Source organism: Musa acuminata, chromosome BXJ1-7 (assembly GCF_036884655.1).
Source record: "Musa acuminata AAA Group cultivar baxijiao chromosome BXJ1-7, Cavendish_Baxijiao_AAA, whole genome shotgun sequence".
NCBI lineage: Eukaryota > Viridiplantae > Streptophyta > Magnoliopsida > Zingiberales > Musaceae > Musa > Musa acuminata.
In genome coordinates this window covers 10,030,338-10,055,768 of record NC_088333.1, presented here as the reverse complement: position 1 = coordinate 10,055,768, position 25,431 = coordinate 10,030,338, and the positions used below count along the sequence as shown (strand labels likewise).

General features: G+C 46.3%; 4 protein-coding genes across 4 annotated transcripts; 3 read left to right on the top strand and 1 right to left on the bottom strand.

Moving 5' to 3' along the window:
• Window positions 1–1,669: 1,669 nt before the first annotated feature.
• Window positions 1,670–3,129, bottom strand: LOC103991539 (cyclin-dependent kinase inhibitor 1-like). The gene is made up of 4 exons (XM_009411028.3): window positions 2,463–3,129; window positions 2,315–2,367; window positions 2,079–2,228; window positions 1,670–1,991 (listed from the first exon to the last, which is right to left on the bottom strand). The coding sequence occupies exons 1-4, from the start codon at window positions 2,808–2,810 to the stop codon at window positions 1,922–1,924; spliced, it is 621 nt and encodes a 206-aa protein (XP_009409303.2). The 5' UTR covers window positions 2,811–3,129; the 3' UTR covers window positions 1,670–1,921.
• A 7,007-nt stretch (window positions 3,130–10,136) lies between these two features.
• Window positions 10,137–11,248, top strand: LOC135679921 (tuliposide A-converting enzyme 1, chloroplastic-like). Its single transcript, XM_065193902.1, has one exon. It carries the CDS (start codon window positions 10,152–10,154, stop codon window positions 11,175–11,177), a length of 1,026 nt encoding a protein of 341 aa, XP_065049974.1. The 5' UTR covers window positions 10,137–10,151; the 3' UTR covers window positions 11,178–11,248.
• Window positions 11,249–12,153: 905 nt separating this feature from the next.
• LOC135678726 (probable carboxylesterase 13) lies at window positions 12,154–13,549 on the top strand. Its single transcript, XM_065191837.1, has one exon. It carries the CDS (start codon window positions 12,361–12,363, stop codon window positions 13,321–13,323), a length of 963 nt encoding a protein of 320 aa, XP_065047909.1. The 5' UTR covers window positions 12,154–12,360; the 3' UTR covers window positions 13,324–13,549.
• A 3,341-nt stretch (window positions 13,550–16,890) lies between these two features.
• On the top strand, window positions 16,891–19,106 carry LOC135679920 (patatin-like protein 2). Its single transcript, XM_065193901.1, has 7 exons — window positions 16,891–17,025; window positions 17,118–17,299; window positions 17,383–17,569; window positions 17,958–18,122; window positions 18,204–18,506; window positions 18,593–18,771; window positions 18,868–19,106. Exons 1-7 carry the CDS (start codon window positions 16,891–16,893, stop codon window positions 19,016–19,018), a joined length of 1,302 nt encoding a protein of 433 aa, XP_065049973.1. The 3' UTR covers window positions 19,019–19,106.
• The last annotated feature ends 6,325 nt before the right edge of the window (window positions 19,107–25,431 follow it).

Genomic DNA, 25,431 nt, shown 5'->3' with positions numbered 1-25,431 from the left:
GAATTTTACATAGGATGAAAGCTTTAATCATCGGGCTGTGTACCACCCAGGGAAAAGTTCGAATGCAAGTAATGTGTCTCATTGAGAGACTTGATAATGCAGAGGTTTGATCAGTGCTGTTAGAGAGTTGGACTGTTCCAAAGCCCATATTCGCTTAAAGGAGCCCGACAAGTTAGAGTATAAGACCGAATAAACGAACATTATTACCAAGGAAGCTAAGGAGACCAAAATTGATGAGAACCCTACAACATGATGGCAAAGGTCATGCATAGGAGTTGCAGTCAATCTTTTTATCGACCAAGGAAAACTGTTGGGAGAACACAGAGATGTTGAAGCATGAGGTCGAAAGGGACGAGGAAGAGACAACGAGTCCAAAGGAACTTAGCTATCCAAAACAAAGCATCGATTAAAATGGAGGTGAAATTGAAGGAGTGTCAAATAGATATATCTACCGATCATGAAAAAATTGATAGTAGGGTCATGGGCATGGCAACACCATGGTACTACAGAGATGGGACTTTCGTGAAATCATCGATCTTTTGTTCTCATAAAGGAAGAAACGCTTGGTCATAAAACTAATCGAGAACGTAAAGTATATAGAGATAAAGTTCAAATATCGAGACAAAACTGAATGACAGAGAGTGGAACATTTAGTATCTAATTGTTTATCCATATAAACTATAATTGTTTATAAGACGATTAAATTTTGATAGTTAGCTAATGAAAGACGTCATCATTTGTCATGTAAAATTTTGCTCCAATGAGCTGTAAGGATTTATTACAAAGTGGTGAAAGTCTTTGCAATTGAATTTCACTTTTTATTATTTTTAATAATATTTTGTCCACAGTTTTTAGTTGCTTTTTAGATCAAATCAATGGTCATGTATTTTTAGTTGTAAGGTGATCTCGAGTCTTTTTAGTTCTGATAGGGTTAAGAGATTCTTTTAAGACATTGAGAGCTACGTTTAGATAATTCTAATCATATTTTTTAAACAGGATTTTTTAGGAAAATCTTTTAGAGTTTTTGGAGAATAAAATTCTCTTGTCGTAAGTAAACATAGTCTCTTGTACTACCACGACAAGAAAGATGACTTCGACAAGGCCTCAAACAGCATTCTAATGAAGTCTCTCAGTTATCACATGGAAGTAGGCTCTACTTTCTATGGTACTCCACGCGAAATGTTACCCCTGTAGGGACCCCACCACCTGAAGTATACACAGACCCATAAGTCCAACCTCCCGAATCACATGTAACACAAATCACGCATCTCAAATTACAATCTCTGATTTCTCACACGACTTCCGAAGTTGGTAACATTCCATCCCCTCTGTCTCTCCCCGCCCTGTGTAGTGTTCTTCCATCTCATCTCATCTCATTTCATGATGACCCGTCACGGGATCCGATGCCGCCCCAATAGTAGCCAGCAAATCATCCGAGTTGAAGTCTCCTTCAGGTGCGATAGATGATGGAGATTAAAGCAGACAGTAAAACGCAACTGCTGTGTAGACCCAGGGAAGGAAGGAGACTCTGTACACGTAACGCAGCACCCTGCTACCCAAGCGATAGACTGCCAGTATTGTCTCCTCCGCCAAGCCTTTTTCTGGCTCGGTTCGTCCGCCAACCAAGGCTGGCCGTGCGCACGAGATCAAATGACGGAAAAAGGAGAGGGGAGAGCAGATGAGCATTTATTAGGAGTACAACACGGGTGACCAAACAGACTATTCTCCTTCCTCCTCTTCTGTCTGTGACTCGGACAGGAGGTGGAGAAATGGCCAGCGAACAGAGACGAAATGGCGGTTGTTTAACGTACAATTTTGTACATAGCTTCTAGAAGAAACCACAAACTCCCTAAAGGAAAACCAGATCAAATAGAGAATTGAAGAAAAAGTCATTTTCTTCTCGGTTTTTGGCCATTTCGCTTCATCGGAGGATTCGAACCCACTCGAAGCGGCCGTCCAACGGAACGTCGCCGATGACGTCGTAGTTGTACCTGCGGCGAAGCGGAACCCAAAAAAGTGAAGGTTTCAGCTTCAAGAAAACGAACAGAGAGAGAGAGAGAGAGGAAATACGAGCATACTCGGCGGCGAAGCGCTGCGCCTGCTCCCTCTCCGCCTCCGCGAAGAACTCCTCGATCTCCACCTCTGTCTTCGTTCTTGAAGTCGATGTTGCTGTGGTTGATTTCTGATCGCTCGCTTCGCGTCGTGCATCTCTCGAGGGGGTCGTCTCTCTACCGAAGAGAAAGCAGGGAATCCTAAACTAAAGAACATTGGAAGAAGAAAAGGCGGGAAGTTTGATAATTGTAAGCGCACAAACCTCGCTCTTCTGGATCCAAAATTGCACGTCAAGCGCTCTAGACCCTCGCCCTCCTGAACCGAAGGAAGGAAGAAGAAGCAAGAACTGACGTGAATTCGAGGCGAACGAGTTCGAATCTCAACAGGGATTTCGGATTCCGACGACTCACCTGCTCATCCACCACCACGTCGCCGGAAACGTTGCTCGAGCACCGGGAGACACCCTCCACAGCAGGGCCGGTGCTGTAGGCAGCCGAATTCGCTGCCAGCAGCCTTGGTCTCCGGAATGTCATGAAGAGGCGGCGGCTCCGAAGCTGGAGGTAGGACGACGTCTGCACAACCTCCGTCGTCCGCTGCGGCGCCGTCTTCCTCCGCTTCGAACTTCTGGCGGAGGCCGCGTCAGCGGCGACGGCCACGGCGGGGACCCGTGCCCTCCTCCTCACCCCCACCACCTGGGTCACCTCCATCACCGAGAGTTTCTCGACCCCTCTGCTGCACTTCCTCGTGTACTTCCCCATGCCTCGCCCTCTTTATCCTTTCTCACCGAGAAGCGCAGGCTAAAACCGGAGAAAAAACCGTGGATCTGATCCAAGCTAACGGCCTCAGCGTCGCAGTTACTTTTGCGTTTATCCCGTTTACACGATTTCGACACAAGCCGAAGGCGACGTGCCGTCGGACCAGACTCCCGCTTTGGTCCACCCGCAGAACCGGTGGCAGATTCTAGATTCCGGTGAAATCACATGGATCGGGGAGAGAAACGGGATGCTGCCGGTCGTGCGAGGGGTTCGTTATGTCCGGAACCCTTGTTTGGCGACAAACTGCTTTGGCAATAACTGTGGTCAGGCTTCAATTACCATAAATCTCCTATCCTTGTTATTGAATCACAGTGATGCCACTCACCGCCCCAGATTCTCCTTTACGTCCGGTGAACCGTTGATGCGGATTATCGCAAGTTCGTCCGTCTGATTCACATCAAATGGTCAGAAGAAGATGATGAGATGTAAGCTGGTGAATAACAATCAGTTTGATTTTTTAAAAGATTAACAAATATAAACATCTAATACTTACTTTTTCTTGGCTATTATTTGGGTTTATTTAAATTTCAGCCGGAAATAACAGCTTATAATTCAGGATAAATATTTATGACTCACTGGTCGTTCGACGTCCGTTATATTGTCACCGTGAACTCTGCTTAAGCTTATTACCATCGTCGTCGTCCATCCAGATCATCGTACGGCCCACGTGGAAACTCTTTCTTTTAGATCAATGCGTACTGATCAAAAGGAATCCAAGGTCCCAATGGGACTCGTGGTGGCTATGCGTTCACCCACAGTCGCCGCCCGATGATAAGCTGATGCCGAATCGGAGACAGCGTGGGGCCATAGATGGGTTCCAACGCCAGGGGAGGTAGGCGCAGCGGATGAGATGTAAGTGGGTAGCAAAAGCATTGCTGCTGTGAAGGTACGGAATAAGGCGGCTATCTGTGAGCGTTCAGGGAAGGGGATGAGCGAGTGGAGGTGTGCCGGCTCGAGGTTGGGATCGTCTTGGACCGTACGATTGGGAGAGCAGCGGCGTTGGATGATTTGGGTAAACAGCCAAGAAGAGGGTGAGCGTGGAAGATTCCAAGCAGGGCTGGGCTAACGCTGCGCCTTTTTTCCGTTCATCTTCCTTTTGTCATCGTAGTGGCGCTGACACAGTGGAGAGAGTACGGCGGAAAGGGGCCAAAGCTACCTGTGTTAGTCAGGAAGAGAATAGTTCCCATGGTAGAGTGCATTTAAGGTGTCGGCGTCTTAACCACGGTAGAAGTGAGGTTAACGAGAGCGCTCTTGTCTTGTAGCGTGTCAAGTACGAGAGAGAGAGAGAGAGAGAGAGACAAAGGTTGCTAATCTAAATTGTACAGCATGTAATAGAGTCACAAGCTACAGCATGGGGATCAACATGCGTCCGTTAAATCATCAGAGGACAATGGCTTTATATGTGAATTCCATATAATGCGTTTTGTCATGGACCAACTCAAATCAAGGAGACGCACTCGATGCCACGAGGAACAAGCCAAGGAATCCCTCATCCGAGAGGCGCAAAATCTCTCTTCGAATGGCTAGCTTTTCTCCGGCTTCAACAACTCGGCCATTAATGAAAGGACAGCAGCGCGGAATCCAAAGAGTCAGCTCCAATGATTTATGGCCGTGGAGTGAGATGGGGGAGGAGATCGGACACGCCCGCTGGACTTGTTGAATAGAGAAGAGGGGAAATAGCGTCGGGTTGGTGAGAGGGAGATTGAGAGAGGTAAGCACATGGAGGAGACAGGCAGGAAAAGCCTATGTTCAGAAATAGGACACTGTGGGGGTATAGAGCATGTATTAGCTGCATTGGTGTAGGCTGACAAAAAGTGACTCGTAGGCTTATCCCAAGTAAAAGAAGTTACTTTCCCACCGTGTTCGTCCCTACTCCGCCTCATGGAGCAGCACATCAGACGGGCATAACAGTGATGTGCAGGAATAAGGACGCCTGTTCCGGAAATATATATATATATATTATTTTTTTAGATAGTATTATTTAAAAAAAAATTCAAAACCATCCTATCTTATTTTAAAAGTTTCAAAAACACTCCTTAAAAAAGTTTTCTTTTGCCCAAATCCAATTTTTTTTCCACGAACTATTTACAGTGTTTTATGAATTGATTTTTACCCATAAAACACTATATAGTATTTTATTTTATAAATATTATATATTTTTTGTTTTAAAAAAACTGTATAATATTTTTGATATCATAGTCTTTTGAAACGAAAATACTATATAATGTTTTTGAAATATTATATAGTATTTTGTGGATAAAAATTAATACACAGAATACTGTAAATATTTGTCAACAAAAAAAATACTGTGAATTATTTTTGGAGGACATTTTTAAACTTTTTGAAACAGTGGATGATGATTTGAGAATTTTTAAAAATGATATCATGCAGGAAAAATATAAAAATAAGATATCTTTTCGGACAATCGCCTAATATTTTATTCTTCCTCTTATATTTTTTTTCATGAACGCTCAGCTAATAGAAAATTATTGATTGTCTATGTGACCAATTTAGCTCCCTCAGCGAACTATGTCATTTTTAGATTAATGATCAGTAATAGTGATCAAGAATTAGAAAATGGATAATTATTTTTTTCATTTGTTGGCAAGTTTGGCATGTATAATGATTCATCAAATCAATTTGCAACTTCTCGTGAGTACTTGATGATAATATTGTCTATGAGCTGTAGTATGATGATGTATAATCAATTGAGAGATGTGTACTGATAGTGGTGGTGGTGGTGGTGGTGGCGAATTGGTACTGCCCATCGTCTTTCGGCACGAGGATGAGTTTGTGGGACATGTCTTTGGGAAGAAAGATCGAGTGTTGCACTTTCCATGACTTCCAACGTGATGTAAAAGAGGAACGGGTATGAATGGATCATGGAAAATGTCGGTGATTGAAGGTTGGCGGTGGGGACAAAAGAATGAATTAAAAGGTATTTAAAGGTTTACTTGCTAATCAAGTAGGTAACCATTAATTTCATGTCCCAAGAGAGGTAATCGATACGAGCCTTTCCTTCTATTGCGTCTACATCTCTTTCCCAGATGGGTAGGGGAAGTAATTATATCTAATCGATCAAACTAACAAAATTAAGTAAAAAAAATAGATTATTTTTTATTTTTTTTTTATATCAAAGTATAATTTAAGAAAAAAAAATATAGATAACTTTTTCTAAAATTTTTCTTTTATGTTTCTTGAGAAATACTTTTCATGAGATTTTCAAACTGAATCAAATACCATAAGCCGTTTATTCTTTTCTCTCATAATCGATTTATAGGATAAATCATTTCAATTACAGTATTTTTAGCAAGACTAAAAAAATATTATAACATAATACAAAAATACCATGTTATAGTTGATAAGGGCAAAAATGGCTACGACGTCAGCCACGCCAGGTGGACGCATTGCCCGAGGAAGCAAGCATTAATGCCGACTCGATGTGCGCTAACGTCACCAACCACCTCAGTATTTGACCCCGTGCGCTCGGCCGAGGCACAAGAGCTCGTCGACTGAGGCTCGCCCATACCCTGCGGCAGCCCAGTTCTCCACGCAACCCCAGTGGCGATGTCAGACGCCACGTGAGGTATCGTCCTGCCTCTGCAAGCGGGTACATCAGGTAACATCAAACTCATCTACAAATACCCCGAAGTTCTAAACGAACAGGGGAAGAGACTTCTTCTCTTGAAACCCCCTCCACATCTTCCTCCGACTTGATCGTCAGAGGGGTCGGGCCGAGCCTCCGACCCGACTTGTGTGCAGGAACGAAGGTGAGGTTGCCTCTTCCCCGACGGTGCAGCAGAGCTCTCCCCCTGACGGGACGTCCTGATCAACCCGAGCGGCCACCCCGGTAGCCCCGAGGAACGCCACGTCGGATCCCCGCATTCGGACCCGAACTGAGCCGCGTCGCCCCCCGAGGCCACGGCTTAAAAAAGTTACTTACCGTAACAGATTGGCGCTAGAAGGAGGGCCGAATGTCGAGGGATCCTTAGGCTGATCCCGACGAACTCCCTGTCGAGGGATCGTTCTTGTCAGGGGCGCAGGCCGTGCGTCCCTTGCGTGACGGGCCGTGGGTTGACGACCTCCCCGCGACCTCTGAACGCGGCTGGCGTTCAGTCGACAATCCGGATCTGTTTCCGCCCGAGGGCGCTCCGAGCGTCCCCTCGCTGGTGTCATCCGAGGCATTCCACGACCTCGCTCGTCAAGTCCGAGCTCTGACGAATATGGTGCAAACCATCATCCCGCTCGTCTCCCATCCGACACCCCCACTTACGACTCAGCAGCTACGACAACAAGAACCGCCCGCTCGGGCCCACATGACGCTTCTGGAGCCTCCCACTTCTCCTCAGGTCAAACCGACCCCACTCGAGGATCCAGTAAGGATAAACCCGAGCGGCCACCCGGAGCCCGAGGTATTATCTTCGGAATCAACGGACTCCCTGTGAGCCCAGTTATGCCTCCTTAGTTAGCGGCTCGACGAACTAGAGAAAGAGTTTCTCAACTCGGAGGGAGAGGTCGGGGTGGGCATGCACCGAGGATCTCCGTTCGCACCAGAGATACGAGATCACGCTGTCCCCCCGAACTTTCAGCTCCCTTCTCTAGACGCATACGACGACGCCATTGACCCAGCGGACCATGTCGCCGCTTTCCGTGCCCAGTTAGCGGTGCATGGAACGTCTGACGCTTTAATGTGCAGGGCGTTTCCCATGACCCTGAGGGGTCCAGCCCGCTCATGGTACGGCGGCCTGAAGATCGGAACGTTCAGTTCCTTCAACCAACTCGCCAAGGACTTCGAACTCCACTTCGTAGCCCATGCCCGGCCGAGGCCCTCCGCGGCAATACTCCTCGGACTCAAACAAAGAGAGGACGAATCCCTCTCATGTTTTGTGGATCGCTTTACCACGCAAATCCGGAGCTTACCGGACACTCACCCCTCTATGTTGGTGCAGGCGTTCATGGTGGGCTTGCGACCTTCCAGATTCTGTTGGTCCCTCGTAGAGCGACCCCCCACCACAGTACCAGACACGCTCCAGCGAGCCAACCGGTACATCGTGGCGGAAGCTTGGGCGACTGCAAGGAAGAGGAGTGACTCTGGGCGATGGGCCCCGTAGCAGTGGTCAAGCACCCGCGTTTGCTATCCGGTGTAACCCTCGTGCCAGGAATCTAGCCTCTTCCTCAGTCTCTTCCAAGCGAAAGCTCCATGTTTGCCTGATCGCCTCTCGGCTCACGGTTAGCTTCGGACTAACCCACCTCCTTTTGCATTCGCACGGCTCGGCCACACGCTGCCGAGCTCCCCTCAGAACGGCTTGCCCACCTGAGCGGTGTCACTCGGCCGCAGCCTGCATGCGCCGAGCTTCTCAGCCATGCACTGTCGAGTTCACCTCAGCGCGGCCTGCCCGCCTGAGTTGTCCCTCGGCCCGAGCCTACCTCCTCGGCCGCATATTGCCCGATGTGCCCTTAGCCCGCCTGCGTCGTGCTACTTGGCCGCATGGCCCTTGTGACCACGCCTGCGCGGTCAGCCCGCTTGTGTCGTGCTACTCGACCGGATGGCCCATGCGAACACGCCTGTGCGGTATGCCCGCCTGCGTTGTGCTCCTCGGCTCTTCTTCGGCTTTACGCCACCCGAGACCACACCTGCGCGGCCCCAGCCCGCCTGCGCCGTGTTCCTTGGCCTCATGTTCCCGAGATAAACCTGCGCGTCCTGCCCGCCTGCGTCGTGCTCCTTGGCACCATGTCCCCGAGACACACCGGCGTGGTCGGCCCTCCTGCGCCGAACCCCTCGGCCACACACTGCCGAGCTCCCCTCAGAATGGCTTGACCACTTGAGCGGGGTCACTCGGCCGCAACCTGCATGCGCCGAGCTTCTCGGTCATGCACTGTCGAGTTCACCTCAGCACGACCTGCCCGCCTGAGTTGTCTCTCGGCTCGAGCCATCTCCTCGGCCGCATAATGCCCGAGCCTACCTCCTTGGCCGCATAGTGCCCGAGGCACCCTTAGCCCGCCTGCATCGTGCTACTCGCCCGCATGGCCCACGCGAACATGCCTGCGCGGTATGCCCGCCTGCGTTGTGCTCCTCGGCTCTTCGGCTTTACGCCACCCAAGACCACACCTGCGCGGCCCCAGCTCGCCTGCGCCGTGTTCCTTAGCCCCATGTTCCCGAGACAGACCTGCGCGTCCAGCCCGCCTGCGTCATGCTCCTCGGCTCTTCGGCTTTACGTCACCCGAGACCACACCTGTGCGGCCAGCCCGCCTGCGTCGTGCTCCTCGGCTCTTCGGCTTTACGCCACCCTAGACCACGCCTGCGCGGCCAGCCCGCCTGCATCGTGCTCCTCGGCTCTTCGGCTTTACGCCACCCAAGACACACCTACGCGGCCAGCCCGCCTGCGTCGTGCTCCTCGGCTCTTCGGCTTTATGCCACCCGAGACACGCCTGCGCGGCCAGCCCGCCTGCGTCGTGCTCCTCGGTCCCTCGGCTCCATTCTCCCCAAAACTGCGCCCGCCCGGCCAGCCTACCTGGAGACAGAAGCCATGTATCGGACTCCCCCTTGCGTGACAACCGACGCATAGCTCCTTTCGGGGGGGGGATATGATAAGGGCAAAAATGGCTACGACGTCAGCCACGCCAGGTGGACGCACTGCCTGAGGAAGCAAGCATTAATGCCGACTCGATGTGCGCCAACGTCACCAACCACCTCAGTATTTGACCCCGTGCGCTCGGCCGAGGCACAAGAGCTCGTCGACCGAGGCTCGCCCATACCCTACGGCAGTTCGGTTCTCCACGCAACCCCAGTGGCGATGTCAGACACCACGTGAGGTATTGTCCTGCCCCTGCAAGCGGGTGCATCAGGTAACATCAAACTCATCTACAAATACCCTGGAGTTCTAAACGAACGGGGGAAGAGACTTCTTCTCTTGAAACCCCCTCCACATCTTCCTCTGACTTGATCGTCGGAGGGGTCGGGCCGAGCCTCCGACCCGACCTGTGTGCAGGAACGAAGGCGAGGTTGCCTCTTCCCCGACGGTGCAGCGGAGCTCTCCCCCTGACGGGACGTCCTGATCAACCCGAGCTGCCACCCCGGCAGCCCCGAGGAACACCGCGCCGGATCCCCGCATTCGGATCCGAACCGAGCCGCGTCGGCCCCGAGGCCACAGCTTAAAAAAGTTGCTTACCGTAACAATAGTATTTTTATATTATGTCATAATATTTTTTTAGTATTGCTAAAAGAAATAATGTATTATAGTGACTTTTTTTTTTATTTTTTCTTCTTATTCCACTCGTATTGAAATGAATGCTTACGGAACTAAATCCCACCACTCGCTGCGCATCGATATTAAGGTCGAGATTGTTGACTTCAAGCTCCAACAGGCAATGGATCCCGATGCCGAAGTCGAGCGCGACCTCTCCCCCTTCCTTCGCATCTACAAGAGCGGCCGCGTTGAGCGCCTCCTCGGCACCGAAGTGCTCCCCGCTGGGACGGACCCCGCCACAGGCGTCGCCTCCAAGGACGTCCTGTTCGACCCCGACGCCGGCCTCTGGGTTCGCCTCTACCTACCGGACCTCGCGGGATGCACCCCGGACAAGAGGCTCCCCGTCGTCGTCTACTTCCACGGCGGCAGCTTCACCGTCGAGACGGCCGCCTCCCCGACGTACCACAACTACCTCAACTCCCTCGTGGCCGCGGCCTGCGTGCTCGGGGTGTCAGTGAACTTCCGCCGGCCGCCGGAGCATCCGCTGCCAGCGGCCTACGATGACTCATTGGCGGCGGTTCGGTGGGTGACGGAGACAGGGGAGGCGTGGGTCGCGGAGCGTGGGGACCTGGGGCGAGTGTTCCTGGCCGGGGACAGCGCTGGCGGCAACATAGCGCACCAGGTGGCCCTGCGGGCGGGGGCGGAGGTTCTGGGCGGCGGAGCGGTGATAAAGGGGCTGGTGTTGATCCATCCGTTCTTCTGGGGGGCGGAGCCGCTGGGTTCGGAAGATCCCGTGTTCGGCGAGAGGATCGATAGCGTGTGGAGGTTGCTGTGCCCGGGGACCTCGGGCCTGGACGACCCCCGGGTGAACCCTCTGGCGGAGCTGGCGCCCAGCCTGGGGGCGCTGCCCTGCCGGCGGGTGCTGGTGGCGGTGGCGGAGAAGGACCGGCTGAGGGAAAGGAGCGTGGCGTACTACGAGGCGCTGCGGCGGAGCGGGTGGGATGGGGAGGCGCTGCTGCTGGAGTCTGCGGGGGAGCAGCATGTATTCCATCTCCATAACCCCCACAGCGACAAGGCTCGAGCCAAGCTGCGAGCTGTGGTCGATTTCCTTACGGCCGAGTGATGTCGCCTTCGCCACTCTGTGATGGCAGTGTATTATTTATCTGTTCTATCATCTATTATCCTCCGTATTAATTGAGTCTCCATTCCTATCACATTAAATCAATAATGGATTATCTACAAATAAAAATCTACGTATATGATTTGAAAATATTTTTATGCTTATCAAAATAACACAACAATGAACGAACAAATTGGTTACGTACATATATCCATCGAAGTTAATATATATACACACAAGTCAGAGATTTGAAGATATGTCATACATATCTCCTTTGATTACCAGATGAAATTTTAATTTACTAGCCCTGGTCGAGCCCAGATAATGCGATTGGTCTGAGGCCCAATATCGATAGTCCAGGATTGACCGGCCTAGCCGGCTCTAAACGGTCCGACCCGGTATCCTCCCGACCGCATGTATCGAATCTGATCCAGTCGAACCCAGTCAAACCGGTTTCGGTTCCAACCTGTTGGGCCGGACCGAATGCAGCCGCACAGTCGAAGGGGACCGTAATCTTACAAGCGACTAATACAAGTGCTCCTCTAAGTTATAATAAATACATACATATGAATATGTACGAAAGAAATTGAAAGAATTAATACTATCGGATTTCATTGAACCAAAAAATAATATTTATAATAAGAAGCCCACCTGCTGCCATCGGCAAGCTGGTGACTGTCGGTGGAGAAGGCCACCCACTGCACAAGGTGGGAGGGTGAATGAAAGACTTTGGATGACACGTCCCAGCAAATCATTTCCCGTGTCACGAGTCCCGACAAGGGACGAACAACTTGTCATTACTCCACACCTTTCTTCCCTCCGTCCGGAACACACGGTTCCCTGCGTCCCACGTCACGTATCCTATGGCTTGCCTTCGAAGGTACGCCCAACCATACCACGTTTTACCCACCTCTCGATTGGAATGTGTGGCATTCTAATCGGGTGAGGAAGGACCTTTAAGATGTTGATCAATGCACATCCTCCCAAAACAGAATTGGCTCAGCAGATCGATATGCCGTATGGGTAGGTGCCATGTGGTTACGACTTCCCCATCCCACATGTTCCTCTACGGTATAGATTTGTTAGGACCTTTTACCGACCGCTCAAGCAATCGGCCCTCTGTCTCCCTCTCTCTTGCCCCTTTCCTGTCCCATTGAGCTCTTCGTCTGCCACTCTTCACTGCCTCATGGATCCCGAATCCGAGCTCGTATTCGACTTCCCACCTTTCCTCCGCCTGTACAAGAGCGGTCACGTGGAGCGCCTCATCGGCACCGACGTCGTCCCTGCCGGAGTCGATACCGCCACCGGCGTCGCCTCCAAGGACGTGGTCATCGACCCGCAGACCGGTCTTTCTGCTCGTCTCTACATCCGCTGCTCCTCCGACGAATCCGGTAAGCGCAAGCTGCCTGTCCTCGTGTACTACCATGGCGGCGCCTTCGTCATCGAGTCTGCCTTCTCCCCCACCTACGACGGCTTCCTCAACAACCTCGTCGCCCGCGTCGACTTCGTCGTTGTGTCGGTGGAGTACCGGCGCGCCCCGGAGCACCCGATCCCCGCGGCGTACGACGACTCCTACGCGGCCTTGAACTGGGTGGCGTCCCACGCGGGGGGCAGCGGGGGCCCGGAGGCGTGGCTGGCCGAGCGCGGGGACTTCGGGCGGGTCTTCCTGGCCGGGGACAGCGCGGGGGCCAACATCGCCCACAACGTGTTGATGCGCACGCGGACGGACGCCTTGCCCAACGCGGTCCCGATCACAGGGCTGGCGCTGATACACGCCTACTTCTGGGGAAAAGAGCCGGTCGGATCGGAGCCGACGGATCCCATGTTCAGGCAGTGGCTGGAGACCACATGGGGATTCGTGTGCGGATGGAGTTTCGGAATCGACGATCCGCGGGTGGATCCTTTCGGAGATCCGGCGATCCTGAAGACGTTGCCATGCCGACGGGTGCTGGTGAGCGTCACCGAGAAGGACTGGTTCAGAGACAGAGGCAAAGCCTACTACGAGAAACTGCAGGAGAGCGGGTGGGAAGGGGAGGCGGAGCTGCTGGAGACGGAGGACGAGGAGCATGTGTATTTCCTCAGTAAGCCCGACTGCGACAAGGCTGCGGTGGAGTTGGACCGTCTGGGAAGCTTCTTAACCCGTGACTAAGTTCATATAATTACTCTGCTCTCGTGGGAACAAATTCGATGTTGAGGAGATATCCACAGAACAAAAATTGGAGTTTTAGTAAACGCAGTGCGAAGTAAGGTCTTTAAGTTTGATGGCATCTTTTATCTTCATTACTGTCTTATATTTCTCCCACTGCAGTTTGGCTTGTGTGTTACATTTGCATTGCAGAAAGCATTTTGAATATAGAACGATTTGCTAGATTTAACTGATTTAGTATTTATTATACATATGCCCAAATGCTTAACCGTAGAAGATAGCATGCATAGAGCACATGAATAATATATACTTCATGTTGTATGTATTGTCGTGTAAGTTCATCGACTTGATTGAGAAGTCGATATGCATTCATTGGACAACCATATCGGCGGAGGCATATGGTTTGAGCCTCGTATTGTATCAATCGTAAGGCACTTTTTTCTTGTATTGGCTGTGGCATCATCCATTTTCAAATAATTTCATCGATCTAAATAATTACAATGAATTGAGATGATAGCGAAACATTTGTAATTGGTGGGCCACCTTCAACTTTGTCGTCTTATTAAACCTCGAAAGATGCTTCTTGATTCATGCGCTAATCATTGATTTGCCATCATCATCTTTTTAATAACCTCACGTGTTGATCATTATTAAAATAGGAGCATTAAACGAAGCCTACCCTGAAGAATTTATTAAGAATGTGAATTGATGTTTGGTTCAATTTTAAAAGTAAGATAGGTCCGGAATCAATTCCGATCTACTTAATCGAATCGGTTAATTATACTACTTGGTTTGTCAATTAATTTAATATATATATTCAAATGAACCGATTGAATCGAATTGAATCTTGGTCTAGTTGGATCAACATGACAAAACTTTTGAAGTTGGACTCATGTGATCTTGAAATTGGACTAACATCTCAATTGTATAAATAATATGATCATGGAACCCAAATACCCAAAGGAATTTTGTAAAATCAGTTCAGTTTAGTTTAAACATGTTCACGGAATTTAAGAAATATATATTCGAATCAAAATTGTTTATAGTTTTTAGAATCAAATTATTGATGAGCCGATTTAGACCGAAATAATTTTGGACTGGTTGAGTTTTTAGGTTTAATTTGAATATCCCTAGCACAAATGCAAATTCCTTACTGCACCTTCAACTTTGTTAGCTATAATCCTAACAATGTAACCCATAAGATATCAGGATATATAACCAGGAAAATTATCTATCAACTGTTTCTATTCATCAATCCATTTCCTTCGGACTAGCCATAAATTCAGAGCACATATTGTAAGTATAAAATCTAAAATTATGCTAAGTCTAAAAATACGGAATTCACTTATATGCCAGGATTTGAAATCAAAATGTATAGATCTAATTATGATGTGTACCTTTTGATGCCATGTTCTCAGAAATCTCGCTTGATCTGCTATGCACCGTCTTTAATCCAAGATTGTTGCAGCGAGTCACCAATCCAAAGTTGCAGGCACCGTCGTCGTCTGCAAGGAGTGCAGGGAGAAGTAGATCTAGGACCCACAATGAGAGTGATGGTTTTTTTTTGGGAGGAAGGGTTTTGGGGAAACTGAAATTTCTCAACAGAGAGATGCGTCTGTACGTAATGCCAACGCTCACCCAAACCCTAACGGTCTTGTTCTTTTATAGGCGAGAGCAGAGGGTCTACGATGAGATCTCAGGAGATTTCCTCCCATCGAGGCGATGAATCGAGGCGATGAATCGTTCCGTAATGAACTTAGTCTTTATTGGCTACCTGCTGAGGGGTCGAACAATACAGTAGAATGGCCCCAAAAACAATAACACAAGCAACAAAATTCAGAGCTACCAGTCAAAGAAGCTGCACGTTCAGGCACTCGAGTTCTCCTATATACAGTCCGGTATAAGATATCAGAACTTGCTTCTTCTCTTTGCAGTGATACAGAATCCATTTTTAGCTTCTTGATGCAACGTCAGGAGTTTTAATTGTGATGCAGATTTGTGCTAAAAGAGATCCCAACGTATAATCTACTCCTTGACATCATTATCTGAATCAAGACTTTGTCTTACTTTTATCAACCGGAAAGTGGCTTTGCATGGATTGCTTTGTTCTGAGTTCATCGGCTCCATCATCTACTTCTCAACGTGTGTTCTTCTCAGTCAAGCATGGCGGTATCCTTTTCAGATCCTCTTTTCTTCATGCCATAAATTGATTCATAGACTGCTCTTGCAAAATAGCTACAGCAGAAGCTTCTGCGTGTCAAAAATCTTACATTTCAATGGACTTGACTTCCGTTGCTTTGATGAAATCTATGTTGTTTGATTTGAATAATCTTAGCTGGCGAACGACAGCAAAGAGATCGAGGTATTTGACGAGTCGCGTCAACCCAACTAGGATTTAGATACACTGTGATTGCAACTGTATCAGTGACAGAAATTAATCTTCCCCTGTTCAGGAAACTCAAATCAGGATTACCCTCCACCTGCAAGTCTCAGCATGGGTTTGACACCCATTGAAGTCATTAGAATCATTCCTGGCGTCAATATGGTACAATAGAATGATGAACTTGCGATGATGACCACACGGCTCTGCAAAAGCAAGTTGAGATCGCAAAAAGCCAATTCGTAGGAGGATGTTTCGAGGAATAAAAAAGATACAGTGTTGCAGATGAGCCAAGTCATAGCTAACAGTCAACGCACCTGTAATTCCGAATTCTCCTATGTACAGTTTGTTTACTACCGGTGCAGATAATATTCCCATCTTTGCTGCGTTCTAAAATTCTGATTGTTTCTTGATTCAATCAATGCCAAGACTCTTATTCTAATCTGAAATTACAGGAGAGATTCAAACTTACAATAGTAAAATGCACTCATCGACATCAAATATATTCTAATGGATTGTCAACATTAAGCAGCAGTTGTGTACAGATTGCATGACATCATCATCTCCATCATGTACTTGTCATAAACCAAGACATTATCATTTTTCGGATTCAGCACATGTCTAACGTGAATGTATCTATCGAGTTTCTGCATCTCTTTGATGAAATTTATGTTGTTTAATTGAAACAACAATACCAAGGCATTGCCACGAGAGTCGGATGACTGTGATTGGAACAACCTTCGTCCAAACATGTCGGTGTCGAGGACGAACTAATCTTCCTAGGTCAAGAAGCTCGATCGTTTTAACGTTTCAAGACTCGATTTAAGGTCAACCATACCAGCTATCATCCGGTAATTGCTTCCACCGAAAAGTCATACCATTGTTATAGTTCATTACCTTTGGAAGTCAACTAATTCATTCTGGATATGGATATGGTATGTTAGAACGATGAATTGGTGTCGACGTCCACACGGCTATCGAAGAGCATGTCAAACGCTCGAAAAGTCAATTCGTATTGGCTCATAGTTTAGATCGATCGGCACTCTAAAAAGAAGACTGCTCAATCGATTCCCTTTGTCTCCTATATAAATGCTCGTCGTCAGCTTCCCGGATGCAAAAGAGCCAACCATCGACCTGAAAGATCACTGATTCGTCTCGATCCTGTTTCATTCATTACGTTGTACGTCTTCATGGAGAGATCAAAATCGATCGTCAAGCAGGCCTCTGCGTGTGGGAAGTTGATCACCATTCTGAGCATAGATGGAGGCGGAATAAGAGGAGTTATCCCTGCCACCATCCTCAGCTTCTTGGAGTCGGAGCTTCAGGTACGAGATGCATCGAGGGCGAGTTGACAAGCTGCAGTAACGATTAATCTATCATCACGGATCACTGAAAACTTGCACTCTATCCGGTGCAGAAACTCGACGGTGACGACGTAAGGATTGCAGATTATTTCGACGTGATCGCTGGAACAAGCACCGGTGGTCTCGTCACAGCGATGTTAGCAGCACCTGACGAGAACAATCGCCCGCTCTTTGCAGCCAAAGACATAAAGTCTTTTTACCTCGAACACAGCCCAAAAATCTTCCCGCAAATTGGGTACTCGGAAGCATCTTAAACAATAATTTTTTATGATCACGGTAATATATCTGATCACCAACTTAATTTTCTTTTGTGTTTAGAGGATTTCTGGCTCCAGTTAGAAGGATGTTCCGATCTCTATGGGGACCCAAGTACAGCGGCACATATTTGCACTCTCTTATTAGGGAAAAGCTTGGAGGTGTGCGTTTGCATGAAACCTTAACGAACGTGATAATCCCTACTTTCGATATTAAGCAGCTCCACCCAACCATCTTCTCCAGCTATGAGGTATCGACTCTCGTACTCACCTGCATCATATTTTTCTACTCGATAGTCTAACTATGATCATAGTATACAAGACAGTATTGCAGCTATAAGCCTTACGTATAGAATCCACTGTTGATAGCCAAAAAGGCGACCAACTGAGACGCTTACATTCCAAAATCCCATGGGTAACTTGCGACTAACATAAATTACTCTGATGTTTTACTTAATATGGCCCCATGAGATGTCGTATCCACAATCTTACCTACCAGTCCAAATCTTAACATCGCGAATGTGTATGGCATCCGCTTCATCTGCAAATTCTCTGATAATGGGGGAAAGAAGATGGTGCAGAATTGGCACTTTCGAGAAACGCAATACACGGATCTAATATTGTCCCAAGCTGTTGCAGGTGAAGCGTAATAGCAGTTTGGATGCCTGCCTCTCCGACATCTGTATCGGCACGACCGCAGCTCCGACGTACTTCCCAGCCTATTACTTCGAAACAAAGGATTCCGAAGGGAGCAGTAGTCGGGAGTTTCACCTCATTGATGGTGGAATAGCCGCCAACAACCCGGTAATTCTCCTGTCAGTTCAATTGACGCTCTTCGACGCTGTAAACGCTAGTTGTTCTGATCTCTCTAAGCTCGACTTCCAGGCGTTGGTTGCTGTGGGAGAGGTGACGAAGGAGGTGCACAAGAAGAACCCAGATCACTTCCCTCGCGAGGCCATGGACTACCGTAAGTTTCTACTGATATCACTAGGCACAGGCTCAGCTAAGGTCGAAGGGAAGTATCGTGCGAAGAGCGCAAGCCGGTGGGGAGTTTTCGGCTGGCTGCTTGGTGGTGGATCGACTCCTTTAGTCGATGTGTTGATGCAGTCATGTGCTGACATCGTTGACATTCATCTCTCGGTGGTGTTTAAAGCTCTTCGATCAGAGTCCAATTATCTTCGCATCGAGGTACCAGCAACAGCTCTTCATTCCCTGACTTGGCTTACAGATGTAGCTCTACTGATGATCATGTTCGTCTTTGATGCAAAGTGTAGGATGACACCTTAACTGGGGCAGTCTCATCTGCTGACATCTCTACAAAGGAGAACCTTGACGATCTTGTGACTGTAGGAGAGCGGCTACTGAAGAAGCCAGTTTCAAGGGTCAATTTGGAGACGGGCGTTTTCGAACCGGTGGGAAATGGAGAAGGAACAAACGAAGACGCGCTCAGAAGGTGGGGAAGTCATCAGAAAATTTCTAGAGATTTTGTTGGTAAGCCATACTACGCAATCTATGGAATTTGATCGGTGCATTCTCGAACTCTTTGTAGGTTTGCGAGACTTCTGTCGGATGAGAGACGACTCCGTAAACTTCGATCTCCAGCCAGTGGTGGAAATCACCATCGAATTCAAGAATACGTAACTCCAAAGGATCGGATACGTGCCGTAAAAACTACACGAGCTATTCCAACTTCTTCCTAATTGCTTTGGTAGAAGAACTGCACATTTAGCATCGTGATAATTGAAATCATGATGAATCATAGATCAGCAATTAAATTTGGAAATACATCCGGAATAAATTTGTAGAATGATTACTTCATTTTGTTTTCCCGCTTTTGTAAATCGAAGTCGTTTCAGAAATCAACGAGCGAATACAAAAGCACATTACACGAGTGGAGTGTGCAAAAGTCATGGAACAACATTAGAAAAAGGAGAGTAGAATCAATCTGCTTATATATTTATATTCGTTCGTAGATTGAACGAGCAAATAGCTTTTAGAATGTGTGTTCATGGTCACAGCGAAGTAATCGATAATAATCCAAGAATTGAAAGGTCAATTGCTAATTTTAGGAACAGAAGCTAATGAGCATCGTCTTCTTCTGTTTCTGCTAGAGAAATAGAAAGGGAGACCCTCACACACACTGGTGGAATCGCCACGCAGACCACCTCAGGAAACACCCATTGAACATGGCTCATTTGCGACCGTTCTTTCTTCTCGTGCATTATAGATGGCTTTCTGTACGCCGATTCCCAGTTTAGATGATACAGCCACTCTGCTTTTGATGGTCTCATTCAGTCAACCTAGCAGTAATCGGCAAGGAGTTCAGTTGTTGATCGGGAAGAAGCTTGCATGAATCCAAACCGATATTAAAGAAGGGTGGACATTCAAAGAATCGATGCTGTTCTTCTTCCTTTGCTTAGTGCAAATGGTCGCCAGACATGGCGGTCTGGTTTCATTTTCTGTTCCTTCTTTTCTTTTTAGAACTGCTCGAATGAAATGGAACTGATCCTTAATTATTCTGAGCCCAAGCCTGAGAAACAGAGACATTATGTCTGGTTGATTAAGCAAACAGGATGCTATTTTATACCTTCTTTTGGTTGATTAAGCAAACAGCAAACAAAGCAATGGAACAAGATCATCATCTGCACTCCCTGACTACTCTAATTTGTAGCATAAGACTCATTAGATTTATATCATGGCTCAATTTTTATTATGCTACCTAAGTTCCTACGTAGAATAGAATAATGACGGCAACTATATGTATCATGAACGGTAACTCTGCATTTTCGCTTTGGCTGCTAATCATCGCAAACAGAGAAAGCTTCCACTTAGATTCTGCTCATGACAACCATCCAATTAGTAGGAATTCTAAAGCCCTATATGTGGGGGATACCATAGCAACAAGAACGGCAGTGAAGCAAAGAAATCATGCTTGATGATATATATATATATGTATGTATTATTTGACTGAACATTTACTAATTTAATCTTTGATCAATCACTTTAAGTCATTATTCTTGGCCTCAAACATGCAACACCAGAAGGTTATGGAGTTTTACGGTGGTGGAAATGCACAAAGAAACACTTCAATATATATATGTATGTATATCCAGCATACACTCGTCACTTCCTCCCCAAACCATCCTCGCGTCTATCGGAGAAAAGGCATCCTGAAATCGCCAAGATGAAGCCGCTGTTGTGCATTTGTGTTCTTCTCATTGCACTCATCTCCACAGGTGAAGCACTCTTGTCCGAGGGAAGGCATCCGACGGCAAAGAAGCGCGAGTCCAAAGGATGCAAGCACTGTGCACCTCAGGGTGGAGGTGATAGCACGGAAACCATCAGCGGAGCGGTCTTATCTGCGGAAGCGCATCCGATGGCAAAGAAGTACAAGCTCAGGGGATGTAAGCGATGCGCACGTCGAGTCGGCGACGACGTCAGGAGCGCAGTCTCCATCAAAATCGCGGTCCGTGAACTCGTCGCCACCACCGAAAACGTTCGACCTTCGACGCCTGGTCACAGCCCAGGTGTAGGCCACAGGCTCAACGGAGTGGACTCGGAAGCGCAGCAGAGAAACCCGTAAGGAGTTCACCGGTGGCATCTGCTACATGCACATAAGAGTGTCTTGCTTCAGATATGTTCCATAGTTTGATCTTGGCTTCTCTCCATTCATCCTTGTGGCAAAAAAATAGAATAAGAAGAGAGAGAAGTAAGAGAGGTGAAGTATCATCCATGGTTGTATGTATGTAAGAAAAAAGATGAGGAAACTTTCATGTTCCAATCTTTTATATTGCAAGTTCTATGCTGTTCCTTCTTTTCTATTTTGTTGGCATTGTATTCATCTTAAAGATCGAGAAGCAAAAGTAGGCATCAAAATATTGTTGCATTAATCTTCATAAACCAAATCATCAAACTAGAATTTGGGCAATGTTACCTCAGTTACTTCTCTGATGAACAGAGTTTTTTGTGCCACAGAACACCAACAAAATTCCAATACTGCAGTCCTCATGTCAATGAAGTGAGAAGCAAATTCGTATATGATATATAGTGAGCTTATGCTTTCTAAAGGTAAACATAATCTATTTCAAGTCCTGAAAAATTACGAGGCCATAGGCCATCAATCAAGTAAGCTAATAGCTTCTAATGTGTCCAGTAGTTCATAATTGTTCAGACAACCACCATTCTTCCTCTGTCCCATGGCATAGAACTCTTTTAGAAGATAGAAGAATCTCTCCCACGATTCCTCATCTAGTGTAGCCATTCTTTATAAGATTTGATGCATGGTCAAACATAATGAAAGATGATCTGTGCCGCACAGGCTAGCAAAGTGAAGAGCAAAGAATGGTGCTCAGCCTTCCAATTAGCTTTGAACAATAAAAGAACTTTCCCTCTCATGAGGAGCTCACAGAGTTCGCCGGAATCCAACAGTAATTCTTTCTTTCTGAGCTCTACTCGGGGCCACCCCGTTGTAGTTTCAACCCGACCATGGCTAGATTCTGTCCTATGGTGGAATGCAATAGTTTCCTCACTTGGCTGTAATTGCAGCTGAAATGTCGATCATCAGACCGCAAGCAATTCAAAGACGCAGGCGAAGCCAGTCTCTACACAAATGGCATCGAAGCCATCCATGTTTAGACTAAGGATCCCAATTCCCACTTGAAGGTGCAGTAAGGTATTCACGTGCCATGTAGAAAGTGAAATAAGATACGGCTAATTATTCGAAAAATCCGATGCAAATATATTTAGAACTCATATAAGTTAGGTCTTCATGTGCTAGTGGAAAAGTGAACAAGAACAAACTTCATGTGAACAAGAATCCAGTTAGCTATTGTCTTCAGGTACCGCAAACTTAATGTGCTACTGGAAAAGCGATCAAATTTGATTTTTTTTATCGCTTGTATATGCACGATAAATTTGATTCTTATTACCGCTCAATTTCCAAACCATCACTCGTAGTGAACTGTCTCTTCCTGTAGATTTTTTTTATCCTCCTTTCCACGCTTACTCTTTATGTCAACAAAGAGAAATCATCAGAAGGGATTCCCATTTTCGACAGAAATTATCAGAAGGGACTTGCACTTTCGACTTACTAGTCGACAATCTCTACATGTTAACACCTATGTACTACTAGGACCTTCTCCATAAATAGTAATTATAAATAATTTTTTTAATATTTGAAATGCTAAAAATACTTGTTAAAACAATACTATTAATCTTATTCACATTAACATGATTGAACAAATTATAAATGTAACTGAGAGATGCACGAGGATCAGCAAATAGAAAATAAATCGATTTGTGTAAGAATAACGAAACTAAAGAGAAGCAACCAAACGTTCAATATCTCATCCAATAAATATATTTGAAATATTGTGTGTTAAATCGTGTGTCAAACCCACTCTGATTGTTTGATAGCAAATTCAAGAATCAAAATGCATCATCATCACTAATCATATATAAAAATAAATAAAAATATTATTTGAAAATAAATAAATTAAGATACCGATTGAAAAAAATATTTAAAATCTAAATATTTTCTAGAAAAATCATCCAAGAAGGAAAACATGGTACTCAACTCGATGAAATTCTAGTAGAAAGTACACAACAAAACTAAGTTGGTCTTCTCCTTTCGGATGATTGCTTCCAATGTGTCTCTTTTCTCTCCCTAAGTTGCCTTTTATCACAAAGCCAATCCATGGAGCTCACAGATGAACACGGCACGGATTAATTAGGTTCGCGAAAAAGAGTCCTCTCCCACCCATTCATGGCAGGAGATGACTTGTCGTTGTGGCTGAACTCGATACCGTCGATGAAGAGTCCTTTTCTACGCATGCACGGGTGTTGCTTGCTTTGCCCTGAAGCCATTTCATTTGCTTGCTCAGAATTTACAGAGGAGGAAAGGCGACGCAAGCTGCAACGCCATGCGTGGGGAGTGCGGCACTGGTGACTGATCCATGTATCATCATCATACCTATCGAGGGTCGAGTTCTGTCACGCAGGGAGAATAAGAATGTGAAGGGTTAAAAGGCCGAGAGCGTGGGACGGTGTGTCGTCCGCTTGACGACACATCTATGAGATCACCGCCCTACCGTAAGGGTCGTACTCATGGCCGCATGCTTCTCCGCAGGCAAACAATTCTATCCATTCCGAGACATCATTGCACGCCCTCACGTCGTCCATCGTCGATGAAAAACGAAGCTCAATTCTCGATCGTCTTCGTCATTATTCCAATACCACTGTTGGCCTGCACCGGAGATTCGAATCAAACTAGACTACTGTGGCCACATCATTCGACAAGAGCAGAGAAAATGGCTTGCAGATAAAGATGAACAAAACTTCGCATCATATTTCTGGGAGAACCTCGACCAGTCGACATCCATTAGCTGGTGTGGGATGGTCCGTTTGTTCTTGAAGGACTATTTCTAGATAAGGTAACATATTAAGCAATAGCAGCTCGGCCCCCCTTCCAAGATATGCCCTCAGTTATCATCATTAAGAGCGTCTCTGTGTTATCTTTTTAGCAATAGCATTTCTTTTGGTTTCCTTTCTTCTTCATGGACAAATCTGAAATCTCCCTCGTGAATGAATGAGCTCAGTTAAAACCATTAAATGACTTAGTCATTGATGGTAAACTAAACCTGTCCTGATCGACTTGCTGGCGTCATTATCTTCTCCTTGGCACTTTCTTTCTGAAACCAGAGGATGCCAAAACAATAGAATCATTTTCACATACTACTCCTTGGCACTTTCAACCACTCACCAGTTCAAAGTCCATACATTAAGCTATAATTATAGCTAAAAAGCTTGAGCAAGTTAGTATTAAACTCTCCTTATGCTTTTGCCAGTTAAATTACTCTTCCTGTCTTGAGAAGGCATGTCACAACACTTGCAGGACAAGTACCTGCCAGCCAATCTTTTCAGTTCTTAGTCATGGTATTCGGCCAGGGTGTCGGAATTGGGCCAATAATTATTTGGTCATCTCCTCTCTATCTGCATCCCTGATCCCTTTCAGAGCTTGCTTTGTTGAAGAGGGAGCAGTGGCTGCACGTAACCTGCAAGGGGTAGGATAATACACTTTGGATCAATATATTTAAGGTGAATTATTGGTCACTATTCTTTTGAGGGCCAAAGAAGTATTTATCATCTTTAGTTTTAGAAATATATTTTCGATTCCTTAAAAGCTCTACAAATTGGTTTGATGTATAGAAGGACTTGTGGTTGATTGGTATTTCTCTTAATTTTTTACTTATATTTGTGAATTGTAATGAATACTATGCTGTGAGAACTGTTGTTGATCTGATTTCCTCTAATTAATAGGATAAGACTACTTAGAATATTTGAGAGACAGCTATCAGTTTATGTATGCCTCACTCCTAATAATAATGAATGATATAGATCATGATGGCTCGGAACGATTATATATTCCTATAATTCATATTTATAATGATACATGAGGCCCACGAGCCTATAGATTTCATATAAGACATCCATTTAATCCTTCATAAGGATTCATTATAAATATATCTTGCATTTAGTTTGACAAGGACAAGACACCTGCATCGACACAGATCCAAGTCAAATCGTGGGAGGAAATGAGGAGGATGATTGAACAAGTTCCATGACAGTTGACCTAATTAAATGCATCACCCATTTTGCATGCTGACACCAAATGATTGGTGCAAACTCTCTCATCATCAGCCTGCAGGAAGTGCTCTAAGCTTCATGTCTGTAGAATGCACTGCATCACTGGTCCAAGCAAATGCTCAGTTCTGGCTCAAGTAAGACTATGCTTTCTCCTATGTTTGTATCAGCCAAGGTTTCTAAAACACAGTAACAACATGATAATATCACCCAATTCAGCATAGTCCATAGTTGAGTTACTTTGGATATGAAATAAGATTAGATTCCAAACTATTGCAGCATAGTCCTTTACTCCAAGGCTTGACACATCAAGATGATCAATTACATATATTCTTTCATTAGTTTGTGATAAATAGATGGTCAATGAATCAAATGCTATGTTAGGTCACAGACAATATATCACAGTCATGAGAGCAATCAATCGATCATATTTTGTTTCTTTGGCAGGCATCCTTATATGTCATTGTTACAG